This window comes from Neocloeon triangulifer, unplaced genomic scaffold (assembly GCF_031216515.1).
Source record: "Neocloeon triangulifer isolate White Clay Creek 2 clone unplaced genomic scaffold, ASM3121651v1 ptg000011l, whole genome shotgun sequence".
NCBI lineage: Eukaryota > Metazoa > Arthropoda > Insecta > Ephemeroptera > Baetidae > Neocloeon > Neocloeon triangulifer.
In genome coordinates, this window is record NW_026775553.1 from 3,913,536 (window position 1) to 3,935,213 (window position 21,678).

The 21,678-nt window shown below is 38.3% G+C and overlaps 1 protein-coding gene across 1 annotated transcript in view; it reads right to left on the reverse strand.

Annotated features, from left to right (window-relative positions):
* Nucleotides 1–21,678, reverse strand: part of LOC132196037 (uncharacterized) — a 191,130-nt gene extending 169,452 nt beyond the window's left edge. Inside the window, exon 1 of the mRNA XM_059618419.1 lies at nucleotides 21,404–21,678. Within this exon, the coding sequence (XP_059474402.1) occupies nucleotides 21,404–21,467 (64 nt within the window). The 5' untranslated portion in view covers nucleotides 21,468–21,678. The remainder of the gene's footprint in view (nucleotides 1–21,403) is intronic.

The window sequence follows — 21,678 nt, forward strand, 5'->3', positions numbered from 1 at the left end:
GATGGAAACTGGAAGGTTGAGTGGGGAAATTTTGTGAAGGGCAAATTTCTTTGAAGATTATAATTGGTAAGTAGGGAAAATGAATTAAGGAGAAATGGATACATCACAATTCTGACTTTGTTCTTGTTTAATTAAATAATTGGATTAATTTTTATATTTTTTTGTAAAATGTAATTCTTTTAAAGTTTTGAAACTCATTTGAATGAGGCTTATTTCCTATAGCTAATTAATTTTTTACTAATTCCAGAATATTTTTTACAATTGCCTTTTCCACTTTCAGAACGTCAGAAAATTTTACGTCAGGAAATTAAAAATCCTTAATACCTAAAAGTGTTTTTAATATGACGAACATATTTATGTGCTGTTTGCAATGTGTGGAAAACTCTAGAGGGACATGGAAAAGTAATAGGAAAATTTTAATCCCCTTATCACTATTCACAGGTCTTTTGTGCTTTGTCGCATTTTCAGGCAGGTAATCAAAACGGATTTTCGGACCTGCCAACGAACGATTTCGCGTGAAAAGCTGCCAGCGAAATTTCGGACGGAGCAAAAATAAAACGGCCATCAAAAGTGCCAGTCTGGCGGAGCAGAACAATAATTTTTACACGGCTCGGGATAATTCCAGCGCACGTCGAATGGCCACTCTCTGTCATTAAACTGCCACGCGCGCTATAGCTCGCCTCTTTCATCCAATTTTAATCTGATCTGAATTCGAGCGGATTTGCGCTCTTTGTTTCGAATTTACCGTTGACTGCGCGCGACTCTTTGCAAAAATATTTCTGCTAATTGTATCAGAGCGAAGCTTTTGATCGAGCGCGGTTCGGAATAGAAAATCGTTTTATCCCGACGCGCGGATCCAATCTCAGAGGCGTCTTTTGAATCGCGGCGAATGGCATTAAGAGTCTATTTGCCGTCATATTCACCAGGCCTGAGTTGAGATGAAATTTGATTGGTATCAGCCAGGGAGAGAGAGCGAGCGAGCGAGCGAGTCGTTTTCGGTCGGTAAATACGCCACACACTTCTCGGGAGGGTGCCAAATTCGTCGAGAGCCAGTATGCAAATTCCGCAGCAGTGGCTCGGCAGGTTTTGTTATTGCGCCCAAGGGACTTGTGTCATCGATAGACGCCGAGCTGAGCCGACGAGAGAGACGTTCGCATAGCAAAGTACACGCCAAATGTAAGCCGCAGCTAGATCCCTGAGCTCTCTCTGTTCTTGCAAATCCTCCATTTTAGAGCGGGCGGTCAAAATCCAACACTTTTGTGATGGTTTGCAAATATCTCACTCGACAACTGCTCTCTGGTCGACGCCGATTAAAAGCAAACAACGACTTTTGAAGGCAAAACATTGAATTTGGGTGAGCTTAGTTTAGAAGCTGCCATCAGATATCTTGGTTGTGAGCGAAAAATACTTTTTATCAAATATATGAGATTGAGGTTGACCAGAATTTAATAAAATTAAACAATACATTAACTGTTGGAAGACTGAAGGTTCAAACTTATATTAAGATTTAAGCCCAAAAGACCCCTCGTCCATGATTATAAATAACAATTTATATCACTTTTCTCGAAATGGCAAAGCATTTAAAAAAAAAAGGAAAGCAGTAAGAATTATGAAATTTATGAATCATTAAGTGATAAAAATATCTTTGAGGCCACAGCCCTTCTTAATCAGAAAGCTAATTTCCGCCTGCAGATCCTTACAAGGCTGGAGGGAGATGTAGCGAGTGCAAAATTAATGCAGCCTTGAGGGTCTAATGGCGAAGCAAAGCTATAGTTAATCAAGCCAGGATTCAATCAGCGACGTGCGCTGCTCATTAGCATACGTGCATCGCGTGGTTAAATATGGCTGCAGTGTATGCACAAGGACGGACCGCTGTGAGCAATGCGCCGTTTGACTGTTCAATTAAACTCCACTTTTAATCAGATGCGCAGCAGCAAATGCATATACGTGTACGTCCTAATTGCACCCCGGGCGGGGTTAATAAGCCCCAGATTTATGCGGCAAATCTGCTCTCGCCAGATTACGTCCTGAAACAACAAGCCTAGCCTAGCCTCGCTGTTGCTGCCGAGGACTCTGAAGGCCCTGTGGGCACGCAAAACTCGTCATCAAGTGAGTGAGTGGATCTTGAAATTTTCGGTGGTCCGCCAACGCAGACCAATATATTGAAAACGCCACCGGCGGCTTCATCAAAAGCATCCAGGCGACTTCCTGTTGGTGAAGCTCTCGACTTGCGGTCGCCGAGTGGATGAACTTTGGCGGCCGTATTTGCTGATTAGGAACGACCAAATATATTCCGCGGAACAGTAACTTGGGAGCGGTTGACCTTTGGAATTCAACTAATTTAAACGACTTGCGAGAGAAATTGAATTTTTCTAATTAAAACTTAGCAATTTTAACGCAAATAATTGAGATCAATTCGAATTCAAATAACTTTGCTGATGAAACTGAAAAATAAGGAAATTATAGGCTTTATTTTTACCGCCAGTTCAAGACTTTCAAAAATTATGTTCGTGGATTTATATTAAAATATTCAGTGAATTGTTTTTTATTTCATTCCTGCTAAAATTTGATTTTATGTAACAAATTTTGTTATTGAATGAAAAAAATGAATTTTGTATCTTTCCAGGTCACCTATTTTTACACATCCATGATTACGAATTTGATTAAAATGTAAATTCACTAAAAAGGGGTTCACTTTTCTGCGCAAAATACTTGAGACGAATGTAGTGCATGCGGATTTTTGAGGTTTACGCTGCCATGGAAATCAGTGTGCGGTCGCGCTTGACAATACCTTTGGCGCCAGCTGGTGCTTGGGCGAAGATTTAAAATTCCTCTTTCGCTCCATAGCAACGCCGCCTGCGTCCATATATTCCGTGTATAATAATTATTGCTGAAGTACCAAAGAAGCCTTCAGTAAATTATTCATCTCCCTCTTCTACTCACTCAAAATTCCGCACGCCTGGCTAAAAATTAATGAATATAAATATAAACGGCGGCGGCGCTGCCGACAAAAAGGAGCCGGGCAGGTTTTGAAAAGGCGAAATGTGAATTCACCGACTGGCGCCTCCATTATTTCCCAATTCCGGCGCAGCGAATATGATAATAATAAAATGCTGGCAGCACAGTAGAGGGTTTTTTATTTACATTATGAAGGAGAGCCTTTTAATTGATTCAGAAAACGCTCAGTTTTTTATTTTGCCAGACTTCTACATTAATGCTTTTCTGCTCGCCGTGGGCATTGTTTTTGCAGCGAACGAAAGCACTCACTCTGCGTCCATAGTGCAAAATTGTTGTGCCAAAGTTAGGAGAGAAAGGGTGGAGGAGGAATGTTGCCGTTTCGGCCGACGCGTTATTATTATTTTGCCACTTTAGGAAGGCAGAAAAGCGCGCTCGAAACAAAAGTTGTTTCAATGAACTGCGTACGTTGGGTGTTGGGTGCAAAAAATAAAAATTTTGCGTGGAAGAACATTTGCGGATTTGCAGGGCGGTCGAGGTTGGAATGCGCAATACGCGAGTGCGAAAACAAAAGCAGGAAATCGCGTACGCAAAGAAACAGCTTTCGCCCGCAGCCAAATCTCAATCTGGCATTTCTGGCGAAAGCAATTTTCGACGAAAATGAAGCTTTCGCCTTTTTTCTTCCATAATACGAACGGTCCTCGTGTGAACGAGAGGTTCGTCTTTTATTGCAATATCCAATTTCTGGTTCCGAGATATTCCAACGGTCTGATTTTTTTTTATTGGATCGTTGCAATTTGATATCGTAGCCGAAAGAGGAAGGCCAGGTTTCCAATTAAAATGGCCAAGCTCAGGGAAGACGAAATTTCTCACAAATCGATGAATAACAATGCTCAAAATAAACTCCTTAAAAATAAATTGAAGTTAAGATATATTTGGTGATTTATTGGAAATGAGGAAAAAATGAGATTCAATTCTTGAAAGTTTAAATTTAAATTACAACTGTTCGGTTTTTCTTATCCGAGTTTTGCCTATACATTTTTATAATTTTGAGTAAAAATCTAAATAATTTTTATATTATAAAGGTTATTATGATATTATTATTTAATTATTTAAATCTATTATTTTCACCATATTACTGAGTATGCTGTGTGTATTAACTAATTTTATAGTATTTACGAGCGCAATAAGGTAATCAATTAGTTCTACTTTCACCTTTTTTTATGAGTTTTATTGCGTGGGGCCAACGTCGTATATTTACCTCAACACTTCTCGCAGCTGCATTTGGTCGCCTGGTGTGTGCGTATCTTTCATCTCGTGGAAACAACAGGGAAAAAATCGCCCACCGGTGGCACCTTGGGCCGTCGTAAATTACTTGGAAAAAGTTTACAGGCAACGCGAGAGAGCGCGTGTGTGTGAGAGAATTTATTTATTTATTTCAAGCGATATCATAATTCGCCAAAGTTGCGACGGTGACACTTTCATATCGATTTTCAGCAGTCAAAGGCCATTCACGCTCGAGTAACTTATAAATTATGAATTAAACTTTGGCGGCGAATCTAGATTTAGTTGCCGCTGCAGGTCCATTGTGTTCACATCTCTGCAACAACGACGAGGGTGTGTAAAACCAGAGGGCAACAAAAAGGCGGAGTCCATTGTAGTTGTTGTCGGGCGGGTTGCTGACTTTGCTGTGTATGTTTTCAATTCAATGAGGGGCACGCGGTAAATTGGGGATTCTATTATTTTGGTGTGTGGCCGGCGCCGCACGAATTTAATTTCCAGCTAAAAACGTACGAGGCCCAGAGGTGCAATTGCAGCCCCACCTGCGCGAGCGAAATGACAAAAAAAAATATAAATACAAGGGTAGAGATAAAAATAGATGGGCGACAAAAACGAGTTGGAATAAAAAGCTTATTATTATTATTTTCATTTATATCCCATTGGAATTTGCATCATCGCAATGGGACTTGCCATTTAATGAGGAAAAGCTGCTTTGAATATATATTTGTATATTTTCTATCAGGATGGAGAATTGTACACCAATCCATCCATCATTGTCTCTTTCAGAAGACCGTTTTGACGCTAGTGTTTGGCCTGTCGAAGCAAGCGTCACACAGCAAATGTGACTTTTCTGGGAAAAGCAGGTTGTGCAAATCCAGCTGAGGTCAACATCGCAACCGCACAGGCTGGCAATTTAATAGAATTTATTCAAGCAGACGCAAAAGTGGACGACAATTACGAGGCTATTCATAATTTCTAAATATGTATGCAAATTTATACTCACTAAATATGAGCTGCAATTAAGATTTTGAATTTAGCGAGTTTGATTCTCATTCGAAGGTGTTTTCCAGCGCTTCATTTGTCGTTTTTAGCGCTTGTACCGCTGGTGCAAAAAGAGCGTTTGCGGTTAGCTTGGCAGCGAAAGCGGCTCGGTGTGCATTGGCACCACTCCATAATGTATTTTCTGCATTAGGCACATCCAATTTGTTTGCATTCGCGGCAGTCAGAGGGAGGAAAAAGCACCGCGAGCAGGCTAACTCAATTTGCATTCGTCGAGCATTTTTCCTCTCTTTCTCTTGTTCATATTTAGGCCGCCTTTTTCTCTTTGGACAGCTGCTTCTCGCGGCACTTTTCCCATTCGCTCTCCGACTTTATATTTATACGTACGGCGGCCGCGGGAGCTGTTTTTCTTTTCCGACGAAAACAAGCGTTTCCCGGTCGGTCAGACGAGATTTCGCCTCTGCTGCGTGTTTGTGACGTATCGATTTTCAAACGCGATGCTTGACTCTTTATTTTCCCCCGGCTGCAAAAGAGGCCGCGTGACGACGCCTCCGGTACAAGTTATTGCAATTTTCCATTATATCAACCGACACGCTGAGGCAGCATGAGATGGCACAAAAGCACCCCTTATCTGTCTGTCTGCGTCATGCACTTAGTATTTCAGGCCTTTTCTGCTTCAATAAATCATCTTTAAGATCTATTTTTCTATGGGCATTTCAAAGAAAATAATTAAGAATAAAAATAAAGCTGTATAAGCTTATAAAATATCAAAATATTGATGTATGCTTGAAGAATAAAAACATTTGAAAATATTTAGCACTTAATCATAATCAAAATTTACTTAATGATTATTTAAATGATTAAAAATATTGAGTTAATATTTCTCTTTGTGACTTAAAACAATTTTATAATTTTTAATATTCAGCAATAGTATTTTAAAGTATTTAATAATAATGTTTTGTAATATCTACATTTTCTGAGCTAAAATGCGCTATGACGAGTTTAAATTCAGAATCATTTATAATCAATTACAAAGTGCGAGATAATTTTAATTTAATAATCAATATCTTACTTTTGTAAAAAAACCAACGAGAATCTCAAAACCTTTTGAGACAGCTATTTCCACTGAGATGGAGTTTTACAAATTAGCATATCTTGTACGGCTCTTGTCCCAGAGTGATTAAGCTAATTTGTTGCATTTTCCGCTTCAAGGCAGTTGCACGCAGTGAAAGAGATTTTGCAGTGCACTCGGCTCTCCCTTGAAAAGGCGGCTCACGAGAAAAGGCCATTTGCATGAACCACCCGTTCTTTCGTTCGCTCGGCGGAATCATTACGTGGAAAATTATCCCCGTTGCGATACACTGATGACGCGCCGTCAGCTGTGAAATTTTAATAACCTCAGCTCCCGTTTGAGATCGAAGAACTCGCTATTGGAGTTCGCTTTTTGCAGAGGCTTATGTTATCGACCTGATCGGCGGATTTGAGGCAAAAAGCTTCATACTTCGTTGCAACGATGAGAGTCATCAAAATGACTCTTCGGATCTAATGAGGGCGACCAGAGATTCTGCAGGCTAACTCTAGAATTAATAGTAATGGGAATACAGCTCATTTCATCTGGAAAAGAGTAAAAAATGATAAAAAAAAAAAAATAATAAATGTACAGTTGCAATTTATTTTTTATTGTATCATTTTTGTAACTGGTATTTTTATTGATTTAATTCGTTTTGCCTAAAAATTTGACATTTTAGAAAGAAAATTCTTCTTCCAACATTTTTTACTAGAATTATGGCCTATTTTTAACCAATTTTATGAAATCGAAGATTTAATTTCAATTCAATGTATGGAAAAGTAGAGCAAAATATTATTACAGTCGATAGTAATATCGAATGCAAACAGAATGGAAATTACATTTTATCGGCCGATGATGAGTTTTTCCATAGAGCTTGTCTAATAATTTCCTCTCGAGAGCACAAACAGAAAACAAGCAAGTTCGCAGAACAATTTGCCACAGAGCAAACACTTGAAATTCCATTAGTACGTCGAACAAGAGTTGGATCTGCAACGTGTTTGTGCATAATCAGTATCCGAGTGGATTCTGCACCAGAACTCATATTTCGTGCAGGTTGGGAATAAAAAATGCAATAAAACGATTCAAACTTGAACCAAAAAGTATTTAAAATAAATAATAATAATATTAATTCAAAAAACATAAAAAAATAACAGCTTCATTTTTCCGTACGCTTTTTATGCTAAATTTGATACATTTTTTTTTTTTTAATTCAATATTTCTTAAACTCATCAGTTATGGTACGGGTTGGAAGAGAAATATAAAGTTAAAAATTTCTATTTTTGATTCTGCACGTCTAATCAAGTACTTTTATAGACATTGTCAAGATTGCATAATTTCCAAGGAGAAAATTCACAATAAAGTTGAAGTTTTCCTCACTGCAAGACCATGATTTCACTCGCAACTGCAAATAATAATTTGTTGAGGAAATCGGACTGCTCAGATTGCGAAATCCTGTTCCATTTGCTTTACAACTGTTCATTTCCCCTGGAAAGTAGACTTTTGCAAGGTTTCTTTACATTTTACGACCCTATAGCTTCCTATAAACTTTTCACCTGGGACGAAGTTTGCTATGTAGCAAAAATCAGGAGTCGCGCAACGGATAAGCGTGTTTTCCGCTCCAACTTTGAGGAAAATTATCAGATAACGTGATTACAAGCCGCTCTCATGTATTGGTTTCCGATGCGCAATTTCCATTAATATCAACAAACAACAACAACACATTCTAGCATAGTTGTGCAACTTGGCAAATGTTTATAGGGGCTCTTTTGGCAATACTTCGATAACCAATAATAACGAGAGACGGCGGCGCGGCCAAACTAGCACAATAGATCATACACGCAGCCAAGCCGAGCGAGATTTATGAGCGTCCGAGGGAGGATCGCATGCCAGGTGCCTCCAACTCTCCGCAAGTCGCGCGACTTTTTGGCCTCGCCTATGTGTGTGTGTGTGTAAAAATAAAATACTGCGCTGCTCCATTGGATAGATCGACTATGATGTATATAAAATCCGGGATGATAAAAGCACTTGAAAACGGATTGGCGCGGAGAGGGAAAGGGGGCGATTTTCCCAAAGTGCATGCCATATTTTTCTTCGCGTATGTATGGAAATAAATGTATTGCCTCGCAGTGGCCGATCGGTCCGGAAAAAAGGGGACACCGCCATTCATTTTAAGAAGAAAGGGAATAAAAAATGTGACATGGAAATATATAATATAATAAGAGAGAGAAATGCACTAATTTAATAGAAGAATATGCAATGAGCAAAAGAAACGCTTCCAGCTATTATACAAATTATAAATAATAATTATTTTAAACTAAATGAAATTTTCTTCCATACATATAAATACATATTTTGTATAATTTATGAACATTTAATTTTTTTAAATAGCAATCTAAAAAATGTATCATTCAAAATTATACTTATTTGGCCTCTTTTTGATATTTTAATTTAATTAAATAATACTGTCACGGGACACTTTAAAAAAATAGTTGAAACGCTTAGTTATTCTATCTCACATCGAGTTGATTGAGAATTTATTAATTCTTCAGCAAATATTCTGTAGATTATTTCAGGGGAAAAACTGACTTGATTTCAATTGTTTATTGCGACGCAAACATGTTGGATAAAAGTTTGAGGCAATATATATTTTTTGAGCACACACCGAAAAATGTTTGCCAGCGCCGGAAATAAAGGGAAAGGTGCGTCACCGCCAAACAAGCGTGCACAATATTGGATTTCCCTGCGGGTCGGCGGCTGCGAAAAAGTGGCGAAAAGCACCACTAGAGAGAGAAAGTTTGCGCCGGCCGATACAAAAGCGGCTCTCGTGGCGAATAAATCGGCGCCGGAGAGCGGGATGATTTCAAATAATAGCGGCCATGAATAAGGGATAATCTGCGACGTCGTGACGTCACGCAAGAGAGCATTATCTCGGCGAGTTATTTTTGCATGCGAAGGAAGGTGCTCAAGTGCTGGGCTGCGTGAGCTTTCACCGAGTGTGTTTGCAGTACGCACTGTACACACACGCGCCCTGCACATCAAAGCGTTTTTAGCTTGATTATTGCGATGACGTGTGCGTGATGGGGCGAGTGCGTTGGATGGCTCTTTACACCTGCGGCCCTCGCCTGCAATTCGTCACCCTCTTTATATTTTTGCGCTTTGTTCCTCGGGCTCTCCACTTTCTGGGCCTGGGGACGGCCATTACGGAATTGCTCACACTCGCAGCAAGGTGGCGAAATTTCACCAGGAAATCGCGGAAATTGACCAAAGTAGTGTGTTCTCAATTGATTCTTCAACAGGTGCGATCGCAAACTAGCAGAAAAGCCTCACAAATTATTTTCCAGAGCTTCACCAAGTGCGAGAACAACGGTCAATTTCATGAGGACGTATAAAACCTGCAAAGTTTATGTCAGGATATAAATGAGCTTTTGATATTATTTCTAGGATGTTGGGGGCTTCTTTTGTTAGAAAATTTAAATAAGAAATTGAATAATTAAAACACTGTTGGCGGATCACTAGAGCTCGTGAAAGAAAATTTAATACACGGCAAGAAAATTACCTTACAAATACAAAACAAAATATAAATTTCTAAAATCAGGCAATTAAATTATAAGAGGTTATTTATTAATGAAGGTAAGCATTCAGAAGAAGAAATGCACAAATCTCTCATCTCTGTGAATTAAATGATAAAAATCTATATCAGAGTTACAAATAATAGAAATTATTGTAAGCTTTGCGACAAAAAAATAGATTTTCCAGTATATATCACCTCCTTAATTGTTCGAAAAGAGTTAAATCTTCAAGTATATATGCTAAACTGATTAAAGATAAAATATAAAACTTATATTTCATTAAATTTAATTTAGGTAATTTCAACCAGCAACGATGTACACATTAAAAAGTACAAATTTATGTATAATAATGACACAATAATAATAATTTACATTATATTATATTAAGAATTTTATATTTATTAACCCACACATTAAGAAAATAATTTCCTCTTTATCACGTTTTAAGTTTTATTTTTAAACTTTTGCTAAATTTAAAATATAAAATGTGTGCTAAGAATAGCCATAATCCTCAAAAAGATGAAAAATGTTGCATTCTGAAAAAAAGTCAATTAATTTAAGAATTAAATAATTAATAAAATCATTCCTACTTTAAACGTTTCAAAATCTTAAAATTTAACTTTATTAGTGTTTCTTGGTGTGAAATTCAGTCATATTTCCGCAGCAGCTTGTAAAGATATGGCACGTGCGTTTAGCAAGTCGATGAACGGCGCGCGTTTTCCCATTATAAATTAATTTGCAGCCGCAGCCAGGCGCAGCCCCTGCGTGAATAATAACCGCAACCAAGCGCCTCTCGCTCGAGGCGAGGAATTTTTCCCGGCATCAGCAGAATGCTCGTGTACGCTCATGTGTGTACATACCATGTATATGTATACATACGGGGGCACGCACTGCTGTCTTGCATAGTGCATGACGTTGGCAGAGCGGCGGAAAAAGCGCGAGTGCTCGATTGATCAATTTATAAATAACGATTTCGGGGGAGGAAGGAAGGAAGGAAGGGGGAATTGATTTAAAGTAAATTTTCGTGCCCGTTGCGAAATTCCACGCATGAACATACAAATGGGAAATTAAAAGCGGCGACAACCCCTCTCAGAGGAGAGGTGTAATTTGATTTCTCACTCGCATGTTTAATTTTCAAAAGTCACTTCAATTCCTTGGTAGAGTGACAAGCAGATTATTCGCTGAATGTATGCAAATTGTGTTACGCCGAAGGAGATGTTAAAAATGGAAAAGTTGGTTATTCGAAACAACTTTCGGCAATATTGTATGAAATATTCAGAGGAGAGAGCAAAGTACATAGTGCATAGTTGTGCGTGCGGAGAGCCTGGAGTAAAGCAAGAAAGCAGCAACTTTTGCTTTTTAAAAACAAATACGAGCTCTGAATGCAGATATGCCCGCGGATATTCAGGAAGTTTTTATTTCAATTTACCAAAAACTTTATAAAAGTGGAAAAACTAAATAGGCCAAATTTTTTTAATAAATTTTTATTATAAACATGTTTTACAAATTAATTAATAATCATAATTTTAAAATTTGTCAGGTTCAGAAGATCTCATTTAAATGTGTAAAAATTGAAAATTTCGTTTGACCTTTTTAAACCGATATGGGAAATTTTTTGTTCTTTTTATACGGAATTTTATTTCAACAGCGAGTTAGCCAAACGGTTGATTGCGAGTTATGCGAGACACGTCGGCAAACACGGGCCACAGAACAAATTTCAACAGGCATAAAGTGATCGAAGGCCTCGCCCAGCGACCGACCGACACATTTTTGAGCAGAAAATACAACCGGACGTATAAATTACACACGCAGAGCAATATTCGCACCTCTCGGCTGAATCATGCCTGATGGCATCGGCCAGATTATCCCTTTCCTTGCTCAGCCATCCGCTCACTCAAAATTTTGTTGGAATTATTTACGTGTGTGACGAAACGACACGACTGGAGAGCTGAGCAAACGCAATTTGCATGTGAAAATGTTTGAGAGCACCTGCGACGAGATTTGGAGAGGCTCACTTCATCGCGCCATTAATTCGGTGCTGATTTTACTTGCGAGTGGAAACAAGTCTGCCGGCAAAGTTCAAATCAAACACGCATTCAAACTCACCAGATCGGAAAAAGCATTTGATTTGCGTTCAATTTTGCGTAAATGAAAGGGAAAACTCTCGGTGTCTGGATTGTGTTTCATAGAAAGTTTTTTTTCCTTTTTTGCAGCTCGAGGGTCTATTTGATGTCATGCACATTTTCGCTCAGCCAGCACGTTTTATTTTTTATTTTTTGCAGTGAGTAAAAATTCCGCTGGAGGTACAAGAGAGACGGACACGAGCCGTTTTTCCCACGCCCACTGATCTCTCTCCGTTGGCAATTCCATTTGCCCGAGTGCCACGAACATGAGGCTGGCAAAAAAACAGGGTGCTCTGGTGCAGGCACCCCTTCTTGATCCAGCCGAGCGTCTTCAAGAAAGGGCAGGTATGCAACCGGTGCGACAGGTGTGCTCGACAATAAGCCTATGTCCAATGTTGCGTGGGGTTTTTCATTAAATTCCCCCAGCTTTTGTTTGCAGAGCTAATGAATAATCCGCAAGTCAAACACGGCACGCGAAAAGATCAACCCAATTTCATTTCAGCCGGCCGTGAATCCGGCAAATGAAACGCTTTGAGCTGCCGAATTAAGGCGGCTCTCAGTTGTTTAATCGAGTTACAACTTTCACAGCGAGTTTTCAGGCGGAAGATGGAATCGGATTGCCTAAGTCTCCTCTAGGGTTGCCGGATTAGGGCCTAAAAATGACGAGAATACCGCAGATAAAAAATTGAAGTTTTTATAAACATCATCAAAATAAAGCTAAAAATAAGTGTATAATAAATAATATATTTTTGATATATTATTAAATAATTTTTATAAAACAATTTTATTTAAAAAAATATTCATCAAATAATTTTATAAATAAATATTTATGCATAGAAAGAAACTACTGATGAATATTAATGCACACAATTTCATTAGTTTTTATATGGAATACATTTTTAATCTTAATGATACAATTTTAAAATTACAACCGATTTAATTAAGAATGAAGTAAAAAAATAATAAAAACACCATGAAAGTAAAAATCTTAGTCTTATAATTAAAATAATCAACTTCCAAACCTGCGTGAAGACGATTTTCGGACAAAATGTGTGTACCCCTCGTCTCGTTATCCGCATAAATGTTCATTCTGCCCGCTCGGCGCACATCAAAGGTCGAAAAAGACGAGCGGCAGGGGCAATTATTCCGAGTGATGGTCAAGCAGCGTAATGCGTGTCGGTGCCGCTGCCAAATAATATTATGCATAAGTAAAACTGGAACGCTTGGCTGCCTTTCTCTCGCACTCGCTGGTCGCGATTCGATTTGTAACCAAGTTAGTTTGCTATGCGCTTGAGAGAGAGAACCCCCATGCGTATAGAGATAGAGGTCGGATCGGGGCGGCTTTTCAACCACTCAATTCCAACCATCCCCCAGCAGTGCAAACTCCTCAAAGAAAACGCGGCTCTCCTTTTTGTTTGTACACTTGCGACCTGGATCTAAATGCAAAATAGTCTTCCACCCTGATGCTTGCCCATCCCCGGCCAAATCAAAGGCGCGCAAGAGAGGAATTTGTTTGCTTTTGTGGAAGTTCTTCAAACGGGCAAGATCCACTGCACTGAAAGTTTCCCATCTCCTATTTTGCACAAATTGGTGTTGATGTCTTTGCCGGCAGGGAAAATCGAGCAGAAAATTGAGGGTAAATATATTCTAAAAGTCCCAAGTTTTTATTTAAAGGGATGAGAAAACAAGCGATCTACCCTATCAACTAGAAAAGGACCAAAATACACTATGAAGCGCTAAATGAAGTTTTTGGAATCGCGAAGTGCCTTGAATTTTCAATTTCTATGTGGCAAACAGTTGGGTTTTTGTATCTTGCCCATATAAAAAAATATTGCTGTTTTTACATAATTTGGTGAGATCAGTACTTAAATATCCTCAAAGTTCAAATTCATTTGCCAGGAATAGCAGATTGATCTCCAATTAACCCCTCTTTGAATTCTTAGGATTGCAATTATTTATGTATCACAATTTCGGCGTCATTCATCTAATTTTCTCCACTTTCAGAACTAAAAGAAGAAAATTTACACGTGTGCTTCTTTAATTACTTTCAGTGATTTCAATTTAGAATCAGCTTTCTCTCACAATCAGTTTCTCAGAGCAAATTATCACTCATTACGAGGCCATTTGGTGCGGAAATTTGCAGGTCCTTTATTCGGTTGTTCCGTTGGACACTGAAGTCGCCTCCCGAGGGTCGACACAGCAGGCCCCGGCGCGACCTCTAGTCTGAAAGCCGCACGCAAATTGCGGAATATGCAGCGAGCCGTGTTTAGTTAACGAGCGAGCGCCGCCGCCGCCGACTCCGACAACTCCCCGAGGCCGGCCGGCTGGTCCGACTTTAATTTCGCGCAAAAAGACGTAATCCGATATTGGTTCGGAGACGATAATGGCAGCAGTCGGGGAGATGCATCCCTGCCTTTATTCGGCCGCAATCAGGTCGTTCGTCGCTCGCTCGTCTTGCATTGATTTTTCGCCGGGGAATCGTGGGTGGACACGCAAATTGGATCAACTGCCGGAGCTGATGAGCTCGCAGGGAGACGCGGTCGCAATTCGAATCGCCCGCCGAGAAAAGGGGAAGATTTGCAAATAATGGAGAGGAAACGCCGGTTGTTACGCCATCAACAGCTTTGCAAACAGCTGACGTGAAATTACTCTGCTCACGCTGATTCGAGCGCAAATTCAATTGAGGCAGACACGTGACAGCCAGAGCTGCAGGCAGAGCTGACGAGTAATTTTTTCGTGGAAATTTGTTTGAATAATTTGTGTCAGATTCAGAGCGAAGGGAAAATATAAAAGAGATAATGAGATATTTTGATGAAATTGGAAATACTGCAGCAGGAAATGTCAAAATAGGCTTTTATATTGTAAGATATGTAAATTTTGGCCAATTTTTGTGTTGGTTGACGCTAACAATAATCAAATAAGAAAATTATAAGTCAGATAAATGATATACCAAACCATTTAATATAATATTAAATATCTAAAATTAAGTTTAATTGTTTAAAAAATTAAGTAAATCAGCTATTGTAATAGCTTGGCTATTATATAATTCTGATTGAATTTTGAAAAATTCTGAAATTATTTTGGCAGTTTTCTTTATGTCAAAAGATTAATTGATGTCATTGCCATGAAAAAATTATTCTTTAGAAAACCTTATTTGGAAAGTACATCTAGTTTTTGTATGAGACTGTTTTAAATAATATGGAAATTTAAAAAAGATTAAGTTTTGCTTTTTATGAAAAAGTGAGTGAAAATTTTAATGTCAGATAATCACAGGGAGGAGCGACCTTTTGAGAGAAGGTCGCAATTTGCATTAATTGCTGGCTGAGTTCATTCAAACGTGAAATTCAAATGAGACACGAACGTGCGAACGTCCGCCCAAAAAAATATTTGCCTCAATTTGCAAATTGAAAAGAGGCGAGAAACTCCCCCAGTCGGTGGCGCTTTTTTTAATTAATTTTCGCACCCCGGCAATGGAGAAATGATCATTCCCGTCAGAATGATCTTTTGCGCCCTCGGAAGAACCACGCGTGTGCACCGAGACTTAAAAATGATTGCAGAAATCGTTGGTACGCTTCGTATTATTCCAGACCGCTCACATATATGATCCCTCCGATAATTATTCACGTGTCCCAGCGGCGTTTTAATGACTCTGCATTAAAGAATAATTAATTGAATGGGGGCTGCTTCTAATTTGGTATAATATCAAGTGAACACTTTTTTGCCACAAAGTTATTTCTCTCACCTTTCACCGCGAGATGAATACCAAATTTCTCGCTCAGCCGCCGAGTGTAATTATTTTCGTCTCATTTGCCGCCAGCTCGCCTTTCATGCACGCGAGAGTTGAAAAACATCCATCGTTTGCAAAAGGTGAGAAAGAGAGAGTCTGCTCATCATTATACAAACCCACGTTTGGCCGGCGCGTGAAAGAACCCGATCTCTCCTGGCCAACGTCAAAAGGGCCGTGAAAAATGAGACTCGGGCGTGTGGGTAGGGTGGTTGGCCGCTGCGTATCAGTTTAGATCTTGATAATTGGGGTTGGAAAAAGGAGTAAAAGTAAAAGGGCATATTTGGTTTCACTGGCCATTTTCAATTGAAATTTTTGCGGTATAAACTTTTAGCGAAATGAATGTATAATTTTAGTTTCAAATAATTTTTATTAACTTATTAAATATATTTTATTCATTTTTAAATAATAAGAAAGTTGCAAGGAAGTATAAAAAAAAATGTTTTGAAACAAGGAAAAAAGTAGACGAAATGCCAAAATTGATGTAAAGCAATGAGAAAGATTAATAATGAAGGAAAAGTAACCAAAATCACATGATTTGAATTAATATATGATATCATGAATTAAATTATTTATTGTTGCTTTTGCACAAACATATAAATAATTAATATTTTTACCCTCAGAAATTTTAATTTAAAACATTCTGTCAATTGTAATTTCCTTTTTTGTTGACACAATATTCAATTTGCATTTTTTCTTTTAGATATACAAATTAATTTAAAATTATCTTCTTTTTCATTTATTTTATACTGAATTTCATTCTAATTTTCACCGATTGCAGGATGATAATATAAAAAGAATGTAGCAGGTAAGTATAATATTTTGAATCTAATCTGTAACTTCTAAGATTTTCCATACAACCTTCTTTCAAACAGGATCAGAAAATTCATCAGTCATTTGCTGCCCCGTCAGCAAGATTAAATCACGTCTCCTCTCCTCATTCAAATGCAATCTGGCGAGAAAAGCGCCGAAACGAGCCGGAAGCAAGTCTCAGTCAAGTGCGAAAGATAATAATTGTGGCGCGGCCACTTAATCAGCCACCCTCGAAGCGACCATTCATCCGCACCGCGTCGATAAAGGTGTTTGGATAGGGCTAGTGTGCTTGTTGCAAGACGGACGCAGGCCATTAGCTCTTGTGTGTCGTTTCAAAAAGCAGCACTTCGACGCACATGCACTTGACAACGTGTGAATTTAATGGAGAGTCTCTCGCTCATATGTGACGCCGAAAGAGAGAGAGGGCCGGGGGTTAAGGGAGGACAAGTTTCAAAGCTATTACCGACCCGTAAAAACGCCGCCACCGCCGGAGAAAGTGTGTAAAACTCTCTCCAGGAATTTCTCTCCCTTTTGCCCGTCGAGAAAATTTTATTTGCAGCCCGGCTGTTGGAGAAATACGCAGACTTTTATTATCGGATTGAGTGACGCGTGCGTCAGGAATTTATTTTCGTGCGCGCAAAAGGTGTGATGGTCGTCGGGGGAGTCACTTTTCTTCCAATTCGGATTAAGGTAAGTGCAACGTGTGTGTCAACCGCGATTATGGAAATGCACCGCGCGAGTCAGACAATCCATCAGGATGTGTTGGCTGTCAAATTTCCTCGACTGCGGTTGTCGGTCGGAGAGCAGCTGTTGAATTTTTAAGGGGTGTCGAGCACAAAGGGTTGCTTTTCCCTCACTGCGAACGAAAACACAATTTTTGCATTTGGCGCCGACGACGGACGAGACAGCACGCGTCACCCAACAATCCGGATATTAAAAAAAAATCGAAGCGAGAGCCAAACACTTCTGCCGCCGATCAATATGCAATTCAAACAGAAAAATTTTCAGATAAAAAAGAAAAAGTGCTTTAATTTCTCTCGTAAAATGATCAAATAAACTAAAACGGAGATGATCCGCCGATGAAAAAAGTTATGACATAAAAAGCAATAATTCATTTTCCGTCCCCGCTCTCCGTCGATATGCAGCGAATAATTGGCTTGGGGGAGAGATAAAACAATGATTGCAGCCCATAATCCGCACGCGGCAGTCGAGAGAGGGCCCCTCGGGGTACCACCAGAGAATTATTAAAAGATTTCTTCTTCTTCTCCCCCTTTAATATTAAACTCTTCCTGTATAATAATAAATGTATCTGCGAGATCTTTTAGTGGGATTCCAATAAAAACTGAATCAGAGGGCAAATCATTAAACGGAATGACAGAAAATGAGAGCAAAAAAAGATGTATGAAGGGTAATAAGTTATAAAAATCCAGCAAATAGTGTTATAAATTTGAATTGTTTCTTTAAATTTTCTTTTTCAATATTTTTGACTCAAAGTACAATGTAATTTATAATTAACAAAACAATTTTGGTGCCTTGCATTAGCTCAATTGTTGTTAAAAAATGTTAAAAATTGTTATATTAAGAGAATAAAAATAATAAAATTTTATTTGCAACGAGTGATGAATGAATTATCCCTATTTTGGCCACACAAGTAAAGTTAAATAAATTAAATACATTATGTGCCAAATTTATGGAAAAACGCAAAGGTAATAACAAAAAATTCACTTAATGTTGTAAAATAGAAATTAAACATAAAAATAAGTTAATTTTTTGTTATAAATGTTAATTAAAAATTCATCTAACCTTCAAACGGCTGAAAATGGGTCCTCTGATAATATATGTGTATAAAATAAATGTTGAAACGCAAGTTTGCATTATTTTAAAATGTTTTTGTTTTACCTTTTCAATCAACAATACATAAAATACATTGAATATTTTTAAAGAGCAAACCCTCCTACAAATGTAACATTTTTGAAGCAAAACAAAATTGGAAGGCTTTTGTATGATATAAGGGATGAAAACTGCGTGGTCGTGCGTCCATCCTTGCAAAAAGATTAAGCAACAGTGTCTCCACGCGAGTGCACCGAGGGCGGAGGGAATCACAAAAGGGCCGGTGGGCACCGAACGGAGAATCCCTTAAAGCGTTCCGTCTCTCACAAAGACGGAGGAGATGCGCGCCGAGACAAAGGGAAAGAAAAGCGGTATAATACACTAGTATTCTGTCTCTTGGCTTACACGCGGCTTATCTTGTTACACATCACACCTGTCCATTTTTCAAAAAGCATTCTTTTTTTTCCGTGCAGAAACTTTAAAACTTTAAACTGGTGGATAATATTTATTTCGTCTTTGGAGACGGAAAGAAATTTCCCGAGCGATAAAAAGCAAAAAATGAGAGCTGGAAGGTATGTTTAGGGGCCGTAAAAGCCGAGTTTATTCCATTACGGGCGCTCTGCTCCGACGCAGCCTTAATCTTGATCGTAATTCAGGGGAGGAGGGCGATAATTTTATTTATAATATACACACGCCGAGGAGGCACTAAATGAGCGATGAATCATGGCGAGGGCCTCTCCACATTATGCCGAGCAGCTTGGGTGTTAATGTTGCTGCTTTCCAGGATTTTGGCTTTGTTCGCCCCGCGCGCAAAGGGTGCGCAGATACATATAATGAGCGCTACTTTTGGCATAAATCACGACACCTTCTTTGTCCTCGGCCGGCCAAAATGAGATAATGAAAAAAAGACACCTTCTTTTCATTTTTAGCAAAAAAAAAAAAAAAAACTTGAGTGTGATGTTCTTTTAATTTTAGTATATTATAAATTGTTATAGGAAATTTGGATACGGCAAAAAAAATTAAGAACAACTTGTACCAAAAGAAAAGAAAATCAAAGTAAAACTATAAAATTGGTACAGATAAAATCAATATATTTCAAGTCATCTTCTGATTCAGCAATTTGATTGTTATTGCTAAAATTAATTTATTTATAAATAGTTTGAACATTTTTTTACTTGGATGCAAAACTGTGATTTTTGCTATGTATAATAAATTCTCAATAGATAAGTTATAATGCACGACACAATAATGAATTATAAACCTTTGATTTAAATTGCTCTTAATCCTTTTCATCAGAAATAAGCAGTACAACTATTTTTATACCCATCATTATTTTCTAATGTGGAAACTATGCAATTGAAATTTATGATGGTTCATTCTTCACAATACCTCAGAAAACAGTATTAAAAGAATAACCATTGTTACTGTAAGCTGATTTCCTCAATTATTATTGCATTGGCTGTTTTTATATCAATTTTTTTTAGTAATCTACCTCTGCTCAATGAGCTGACATGATTATCCACCCAAGTAGATTAAGTATTATTTTTTATTTTCCTCTCAAAAATTCTGAAGCAGAGAAAGCTCGTTAAAAGGAAGGTTTGCGCATCACAACAATGAGGGCGAATTCAAATGGTTGGAAAGCATTCTGATCTGGTAAAATTTTACTTGTACATATTCAGGGAGCTCAAACAACAATCAAACTATGATTAATTGCTGTGATGCGCTAACCTTGAGTAAAAGCAATATTTATCAAATTTATTGTTGGTAAGTTAATTTTCTAAATTTTTGCGCAAAATATTTTGGTAAACTTGTTAATATGAAGTTGTAAATTTTTTTGATCCATATTATATTTCAATATAAATTAATTGATGTAGAATATGAATAATTTTATAAACTGCTATTGTTTCTCATATTTTTATTATTTAAAATCATTATCATTCATAATATTCAAAATCATAAGTAGGATAAAAATGAACACACAGAAATTAAAAATAATTCATAATAAATAGCATATAATAAAAATTACATAAATTGAAAACAATCTGGAATTGTTATTATAAAATTATAATTCCCTTCAAGTCTAAAACCATTTCCACTCTTTGACCATTGTAATTGTGTTCAACGTGACGACGAGCCCTTGAGGGTTGTTATCGCACCCTCTAATATTGAAGTCTCGCAAAACAATGGGCGACTAACTAGACGAGTTCAGAATTATCCTATGTAAAATTTAAGTAGGGTCCGTCGATTCAGCCAGGCGTGAAATCTCTCCCATTCATTTATGGAGCGGCAGACAAACATAAGCTCAGGATTTAAAAAGTATGGCACATAGGTGCGTGCTCGCTTCACTTCCGCCGCCGTGTTGCTCCCACTTCCGGTACGCAAAATTGGAGCATACTACGTGTAGGTCCGACAGGTGGCCTAATTACACGCGCGGCACAAAAATGCTCATGCATAATCGCCTTCACGTCAGTCAGACAGACTGATTGCGAAATAAATCCGACCCGATCCCCACTTTGACGTCCTTTGATTTTTACATGAGAGTAAAAAAGCGGAAAAAAATCATTTTTATACAAAATCAGGGCACATTTCACATTTTTTTTTTCTTTTGGCAAATTCCGTTAACTTTTTTCCCCAGTTTATCTGTTGTCTATTTTTATTATCTGGTGTAAAATATATTTGAATCAAATTAAACAAAAATAATAAATAAAAAGATTTTAACATACATTTAAAAAAAGTTATAATTCTTATATTGTCAATGATGGAACGCACACACAAGTAAGTTTTAACGCAACCGCAAAATGCCAGAGCATTTTTACATGTTTGGTATTCGTGAAGGCAAACGCGAGTGTAACAAATACGACACGAACCGGCATAAATCTCCGAACAAATATTGACTGCGACTTCTTCTCCGTGCGGATGAATAAAAAAAAGGAAGAAGAGAGATGGAGGCTGTCAAAATGAATTTTTAAAAGGGACTTACCAAGCAGCAGCAGGACGCACAAAACACAGGCAGAGTATCTCAGTTTGGCGCACTTATCATCCATGGCTGCAGGTGGAGGCGGAACAAGCACGTGCCAATTCAGTGATTCGCCACAAGTACAGAGGATCTCACTTCTTAGTGCATCGCGTCACACACGTGCAAAAGTGCACCGTCGAGTGCGGCGGAGGCAAACTGACCGTGGACGCGCGAGTCGCGCCACCCTTTTGCAGACTGGCGACGCAGACCGGCGCATCTCTAGCTTATAACAGGGCCTC